General features: G+C 35.4%; 1 protein-coding gene across 2 annotated transcripts; it reads right to left on the bottom strand.

The window, feature by feature from the left end:
* Nucleotides 1-307: 307 nt before the first annotated feature.
* On the bottom strand, nucleotides 308-7,499 carry LOC110914316 (protein NRT1/ PTR FAMILY 8.1). 2 transcript variants are annotated; one of them, XM_035984095.1, is made up of 5 exons: nucleotides 7,348-7,469; nucleotides 3,995-6,893; nucleotides 3,806-3,920; nucleotides 2,148-2,794; nucleotides 308-1,397 (listed from the first exon to the last, which is right to left on the bottom strand). In XM_035984095.1, the coding sequence occupies exons 2-5, from the start codon at nucleotides 4,082-4,084 to the stop codon at nucleotides 426-428; spliced, it is 1,824 nt and encodes a 607-aa protein (XP_035839988.1). In that variant the 5' UTR covers nucleotides 4,085-6,893; nucleotides 7,348-7,469; the 3' UTR covers nucleotides 308-425. The 2 variants fall into 2 exon arrangements, with proteins under 2 accessions (XP_035839988.1, XP_022014815.1); XM_022159123.2 differs by lacking the exon at nucleotides 3,995-6,893 and having other exon boundaries at nucleotides 7,348-7,499.
* Between the last annotated feature and the right edge of the window lie 507 nt (nucleotides 7,500-8,006).

Below are 8,006 nucleotides of genomic sequence, written 5' to 3'. Positions count from 1 at the left end.
ATATATATATATATATACACAACCCGTGTAATACATGGATCTACAAGCTAGTTTGTTTTATTAAAAAAGCCCTTAACTATAAATTTTAAGTTTTACATCTATGACTTTTTTTATCGATAGCTGGAAGGCCATAAAGCATGGTAATTTTTTTCGTCCCAAGTTCTTTTATAACCAAGTTATGTTTTTTTGTTGTCAAATAAAACCAAACCAACCCAAGACAATTAAGTCGGGTTAGATTACCTTTTGAAAGGGAATCCTAACCCGTCGTATCACGGGGACCAACATAGTAGTATATATATAAGAGAAATTAGAAACAAACAAAGGTCAAATTAAAGTTATGGACTTCACAAACTATTAAACACAACCAACACATAACAAATTTGTGGGAAAACAATACAAATTAAATTCTATATATTATCACAAACTTAACTTTGACCATTCACCATTGACTCATCTCTAACACTTCCTGTAGCACTTGCTCCATCTCTACCTTTATACCGTCGAGCAACACACAAATAAGCCACCAAATTAACCACATTGATCGCCATCAATATCCAGTAAAAGTAATCCAACTTACTAGCATTCAAATCATTCCTCAACCACCCTTTCTCCTCCTCTCCGGTCGCCTTCTCGATTATCTTCACAATCGCGGTACTCAGCCAGCTTCCAATCCCGATTTCGCTCAAAAACATCGCGCTGCTGAGACTCCTTGTACCGTCGGTCGCTTCATCGTAAAAGAACTCGAGTTGTCCCACATATGTGAAAACCTCAGCACTTCCTATGAGAAAAAACTGAGGAAACAACCAAAACACACTTAGGGTTTTCGGGTTCGCATGCGTCCGTCGTTTGTGTTCCACCACCGCGGCGGATGCCATAGCAAACACGGAGATGAAAAGACCGACCCCCATGCGTTGCAACGAAGTGATCCCACGTTTGTGTCCAGTTTTGCTACGGAGAAAGGGGACAATGAGTTTTTCGTAAATGGGTACGAGGATGAGCGCGTTAATGGCTGAAAAGACGGGGATGGAGCCCGATGGGATGACGAAGTGTGGGCCGAGTTTGCGGTCCATGATTGTGGCTTGGCTGATGAAGAAGGTGGAGAGTTGTGCGAAGGAGATGGAGAGGGCAATGGTGGTTGCCCAAATGGGTAAAACCCTAATGAAGCATTTCAATTCTTCAACTTGTGTTACGGTGCATTGTTTCCATCGGTTTCGTATCGTTGTTGTTGAGTCTTGAGGTTTGATTATGGCTGCTTTGTCTAGGAACCGGTATTGTGGAGTGTGAGTGAGTTTTCTTGCACCGAAGATGTCGGATTCGCGTGTGGGAACCTCGTAAAGTTGGTCGTCGGAGACGACGCGGTGTCCCTGGAGGTGATTCTTGGTGGCAACCACCATCACCTGCAATGGTAGATTCAAATAAAAATTTATGTACAATTGATAATATAAATACCAACAAGAAACTTAGGTAAAATTGAATTAGGAAGTTTTTCTTTGTAAAATTGATCTTGGTTGGGGGAGGGAGGAATTTGAAATCCTTCACTCTAATGAAATTTGTAACTATTTCAACATTCCTTAGAAATCCTTCACTCTAATGAAGGAATGGAATGGAATGTTGAAATAGTCACAAATTTCATTGATTAAAGAAATTCATTGGATTTCAAATTCCTCCCTCCCCAAACCAAGATCAATTTTACAAAGAAAAGCTTCCCAATTCCATCCCATTCCATTCCATGAAACGAACGCTACCTTAATTTATGGGTTGCTAAACGACGAATGTCCAAATAGCTTGTGAGTGGAAGCTCACTTGGAAAAAGCTCAAAAGAGTAACTCACCTTGAGCTCAAGTTTTGGGCCCTTCTTAAATGGTGGCCCAAAGTCCTTGCTCGGGTTTACTTACCTTTGGGCTGGCCCTGAACTCACCTTGAGCTCAAGTTTTCATCACGGTTTACAATCCGAGTTGAGCTCAAACTGGCTCTAGCTCGGCTCATGAACTATCTTAAAGTACCCCACCCCTAAATTTTCATCATACTCTTTTGAAAACATCAAAATCATGAGGTATTTTTTAGTGAGAAAAGCGGAATAGAGATTGGCCAGGTTACATTTAGCACAACCCTTAATTTACATACACGTAATTTGTGAACATCGTTACCTGAACAAACCTTGTGAACGCGCTCCCCATCGGTTTCTTATACCGGTAATTCCAGAACCCAGCAGCTAAAATCACAATCGAAACAAACATGGTTATGGTAGGGATACCAAAACCCCATGCAAACCCTTTCTCTTGTTGCACGTAAACCATAAGCGTAATTCCAAGCAATGCACCCATATTAATCGCGAAGAAAAACCAATTAAAAAACGCATACTTCTTCACAACTTCCCGTTCATCTTCTTCATCAAACTGATCCGCCCCAAACGATGAAACACAAGGCTTGATCCCCCCGGTCCCAATGGCAATGAGCCCAAGCGCGGTGTAGAGGAACGCGGTCTGGCCATCGGATGCGGGAGGGCATGGTCTTTTTAGGCAGAGTGGCGGACGGAGTCGGTCGAGTTTTGCGGAGAGTGTGAGCATGACCATCCCGGCAAAGTAGATGAAGGAGAAGACGATGATGGTTAAGAATCGGCCCAAATACGCGTCGGCTATGAATGCGCCAACGAGTGTGAGCACGTACGCAGCCCCGATCCAGTCGGTTACGTGTGTGGCCGCGTTTGGGAGCGATTGGTGCATTTCCGTTACTAAATACAGCACCATACTCACAGCAACAGCGAAGAAGGCTAGCCTCTCGGCCACCTCGTTCACTACAAAGAAAATTCACCATAGGTTAACTTAAAAACTTAATAATTATATAAGTAATTATATATTTTTTTTTAGAAAAATAACAAATGGTTAATGTGTTGTTTGTAGCTTTATAGTTAAAAATGTTATTATTAAGAATATAAGTGTTTTAATAATAGGATTTGGTAAAGTGGTATTTTTTCATAAAACAATTTTCAACAATTTTGTCCGGCCTTTCTTAACTAAAAGTATATAATACTATCTCATTAAAATAATATTTGACTTGGCTTAAGAAAAAACACATTTCAAACTAGTACTGGTTAAAGATCTCGAGGTTTAATACTTATATCATTAAAATAATACTATTTGACTTGGCTTAAGGAAAAACACATTCCAAACTATCACGGGTTAAGAATATCGGTTTGGAGAGGTTTGGGTTGGGGGCATTGTTTGACACGTGGTGAGTGTGGGATCCACAAGCTAATACTAAAAAATTAGAGTTGTGGTGGGGCATCGCTTAGCTGGGCGTGGCCAGCCATGTGGATTTTTTTTTGGTTTAAACTTCTTACTTTGAACCAGCCAACCATAGACTGCCACGTCACTCAGTCCCCCCGCCCCCTGCCAGGTAGAATACCCACGCCAAGCGAGCAACGCCAAGCCCAATGCCGAGCCGGGGTGGTGTAGCCGGCGTTAAACCCCCTTCAACGCCACAACCCAAGCCCCACACCCACCAGTCTAAAGATCTCAAGGTTTTATACTTTCTCAAAACACACTCGAAAAATTTTCGAAAAGAATACGTAGAAAATTTGACAAACAAAACCTTAAAATAAACGAGTAAGCTTGAGTATTTTATGTGCCAAACTTAAGCTAGCTCGTTAAGATAAATAAGTCGAGCCGAGCTGACTCATTTTACTTCAAGCCTGATCTCAATTTGTCCTGGCTCAGCTTGACTCATTTAGTGTCTTAAATCAAATCAACGTGTTCATTAATACACGGATCAAAGTTACAATCTTTTAGTTACAAAATTGTTATACCGATAATGAAAGGAGAAGCTCTCCATCCACCGGTTTTTCGCTTATCGGCAACCCTCCCTCTAAAATCAACACAACCGTTGCTCACAAACGTCATCTCTGAAATCAGCTCTAATTTCTGTAAAATACAAAAGAATAATGTATATGTTATACAACGATTATAAAATAGGAATATGAGACATGTTATATTACCTTATACGAGTGTTGTTTTTGGATAGGATCCATAACGGCCGAGGGTTCTACGTATGATGATTTCTCGGATCTTTCACTTATTGTATCCATAATACTTGTTCGGTTTGTTGTTTTTGTTTTTGAAGATCGTAATTTGTTTATGATCAATATGTTGCATTTGACTTATGGCTTTGTGCAATTACACAATTTATAATGTAGTGGTGTTGAGGTTAGTGGGAGGACGGCCGGGTTATTGATTTCCACGACCCGACCCGGCCCGTTTACAATGTCTTTGACTAGGATTCTTTTATTGATGATACCCAGTTAGTTACCCACTTAAATCCAAAACCATTTGAGTTTCACATTATTTATTTAATCCGGAAAAAATAATAATTATACAATTTAATGACAAATATATTATAACTACTATAAATGGTATCAATCTATCTAAAGATTTAATATAGATATTTGTTGTCTGAAATAAATGAAATAGTTTTGTTGGATAATTAAAGGATTCTTTTAATAGAGAGATATATAACATTACAATTACAGGATAATATATAATATAATAAATGTAACAAAAAGTTACTTTGTAATTTTCAGTTGAATTACTTAACATTTTTTATCCAAGATATGTCTTTATTTTTGTCAAACTGTTATTTTGTAATTTTCAGTTGATTTACTTAACATTTTTTTATCCAAGATATGTCTTTATTTTTGTCAAACTAAGGCCCTTTTATCATAAAAAAGGAAACATTTTTTTTTTCAAAAAACGAGATAATATTTTATTTTTTTCGAAAATGTCAAAAAAAAGATAAAAAAATTACTCAGACGGAAAGAAAGGTATAATTCTTGAAATGAATGATAAAAAAACTTATATACCTCTCAGAAAAAAAATATAAAATATTTAACATATCATTTATTGAGTGTGTGTGGTAGTAACATACAATAATGTATAATTTGATATATTTTTATAGAGCATGTTTGACTAATTTCTTTAATCTCCTGTTGTGTTGTCTATGAGACTTAAATTCAATACCTTTCCTTTCTTAATCTAGGTGTTTTTAAAGGTTTTGTTTTTGCCAATAAACCACCACTCCATTAGTTTTAACAACCCGATAATAGCTTCACAAATTTTAAAAACCGCAAAATACCCTTCATGATTCTTTATAATACGATTTTTAATAAATTACTTATATGATGATGAAAGACATATAAGTATAAAAATTGCCGCTCCATATGTCAAAAACCAAGTCAAACATGAAAATAGAAAAGCCAAAATAGAATCTTCACAAAACAAATTTGAGGCATTGGCATATGGAACCAATCCATCCATTAGTTAAGGTGAGAAAAATACAGCTTTCAAAAAATAATTTGTTTTATAAATTAATACTAATTAAGATAAAGATTTATCTTAAAAGGCATACTTATTAAATTATTTATTTACATGTATAAAATCAATAAATGTTATCTATTTTTGACATAAGCTGGATTCTGGTAGGTTTCCCAAAATTAACAGTTGGAGTTTGGTAGCATTTGGTATGTACTTTGAAATTAAAACATTTTTTAGAGAAATTATATATATTATATAAATATAGAGGCCTACTTGTATTTTAATTATAAGTTGTTTCGATCTCAACAAATAAGTCGATGAAAGTTGCAGGCTACAATTCGAATAATAAATTACTAGTTTCATCATAATAACTTACTTGCATTTATATCGAATTTCCGTCATTTTATTAGTAATATTAGGAAGACCAGGGTTTGGGTGTTCTTTAACCGTGAAACCGCTTGATCAATCGACCCGAATTAAATCACTCGGTTTGAGATTTATACGATTTGATTTTTGGTAGAAAACGGGTCATTTGGTGCGATTCACCGCTTTTTATTTTACTTGACCTTTTTTTTTTGGAATAACGCATTTTATTTTTGTGTGCACGCTCTTGCAACAAAGTTAAATAAAAACTTGCTTTTTTTTTAACGGTCAACAAATTCAATCCTGAGCACTTTTGGGGCACCCACTAGACAAACAGAGTACTCCGAGAGTAACCCGAGTCCACCACCATTCCGGGGAAAACCCCGTAACCCTCCTGCCCGTAGGCATGACAGTGAAATTACCGGTAAAACCCGTTTGGCTCAAGGATACAACCCAGGTTTCCCTGGGTCTCCTATCATTGCCTACCAGTGCCTCACTCTGCACCAAGGGAGTCGAACCTGCATCTCTCAAGAGAAATGCAAGCCCTCCACCACTTGATATAGAGATCAACAGAATTCTTATTTCATTTAACTATTTTTTTTTAAATTACTTAAATTTCACGAGGAAACGTCATTTCTTTCTTTAACAAAATATAATAATAATAATAATAATAATAATAATAATAATAATAATAATATACTAGTTGTAAAAATAACCAAAACTTACCAACTAATTAAACATCTAATTAACATAAATACATCCACAAACTAGAGTGTGTTTAACATGCAACCTTTTAAAACTTGTTACATATATATAAATTTTAATAACTTTAACTGAACTAAGAGCTTACAGCCTTACAGTACTTACTAATCGCAATTGGTCCAAAACTAAAATATCACATTTGATAATAGGCTCATACTAAAAATCTTGTAATTATATGTTTAGTATATACAGTTTTAAACTTTTATACAAAATGCTAGTAAAAAATATAAAATAGTAAAAATATAAAATAAGTACTAAGGGGGGAGGGGGCGGTCCGTTATGGACTCCCCACAACGAGTGATAGTATCACTAACACTGCCGCCTCTATGTTGGTAACGAGTGATAGAAATAACGAGTGATATATATAACGCGTTGAATAATTATTGAGGGATGTGTATGACTTGTACATTGTGTATTAATACTTGTACATTGGAATCCCATCACTAGTGATGACCGCCCCCACTACATTAGGCATAATGTAAATTGTTAGTGCATAACACAATTTTATGTTCACACAAATATTCAAAAATATTATACAAAAAGATATTTGATCTCACAATTTCTTTTGTTATAGACATAGTTCATAGCTTCATTGTTTTAGAAAAAAAACCTTATTGCATTTATAAGCCATTTTATATACTACTTCAACATAGTATACACACATCTTAAAATTGAAAATGTTAATCCTGAAATTCAAGATAAATAGTTGTTGGTTAACATAGTACAAGATCAACAACAATGATCTTTTTAAGGTTAAATCTAATGTTTGGGTACAACTAAGAATACAACTAGAAGAAAGTGACAATAAATTTCACCTATCAAACCTCATTTCTAATGTCTTTTTTTTTTCTTTTTTTTTTTTTAAATTGAAACAAAAATGTAAGCAGTTACATGAAAAAGATTATGAAAAACCAACCTCAACAGGCCGTGAAATCATTCATCCGAAATCTTTAGCTTTCATACGTCACCATTTTCACGGTGTAGTATAAGTGTATGTGTGAAGAATGGACTTGGATTCTATATCTAAATGAATACGTGATGTACTTATATACACATACACACAAACGAGAGTGTATGTATATATAAAGAAGACGGTAACATTGATGGGGATTAATTGAATGATGTTTGTTGGTTGGGTTTTAATACAACGTTACTTTGCTAGATGAATTTGAAATCACATGTCTTTGCAGGTTTTGGTTGGTGGGTACATTTATGTCACAATAGTCTTCGCTATAACTTTTGCCATGCATGAAAAATATTTTTTAAGGATTTGCCACTAGATTTACTTTATAAATTGAAGTAGTTGGTTGGGTAGCTGGTACTTGTTTAAAGAAAGAATCACACTCAAGAAGATAACTAGTACTGTACCCGTCTCTAGAGACGGGTTCCTTAAATTTAGAGCATTCAAACTATGTGTACATTGAAGATCCCGATAACGTCTTATAGTGGTGGATCCAGCCAGTTTTTTCACTGGATTCTTTTTTCCAAATCGTACAAGGTTTACACTACAAAAAATCGTTTTTTTCCAAATCATACAAGATTTACACTACAAAAAAACGTTTTTTTTTCCAAATC

This window comes from Helianthus annuus, chromosome 2 (assembly GCF_002127325.2).
Source record: "Helianthus annuus cultivar XRQ/B chromosome 2, HanXRQr2.0-SUNRISE, whole genome shotgun sequence".
Taxonomy (NCBI): Eukaryota; Viridiplantae; Streptophyta; class Magnoliopsida; order Asterales; family Asteraceae; genus Helianthus; species Helianthus annuus.
This window is presented reverse-complemented; position numbering and strand designations above follow the sequence as displayed.

What these genes read in the sequence shown, in the direction of transcription:
- LOC110914316 (XM_035984095.1), bottom strand. Translation starts at nt 4,084, where the DNA reads ATGGATACAATAAGTGAAAGATCCGAGAAATCATCATACGTAGAACCC. An exon ending in AGCTTCTCCTTTCATTATCG is followed by an intron (nt 2,795 to 3,805) that starts GTATAACAATTT and finishes TTTTCTTTGTAG; the next exon opens with TGAACGAGGTGGCCGAGAGG. An exon ending in CGTTCACAAGGTTTGTTCAG is followed by an intron (nt 1,398 to 2,147) that starts GTAACGATGTTC and finishes CTACCATTGCAG; the next exon opens with GTGATGGTGGTTGCCACCAA.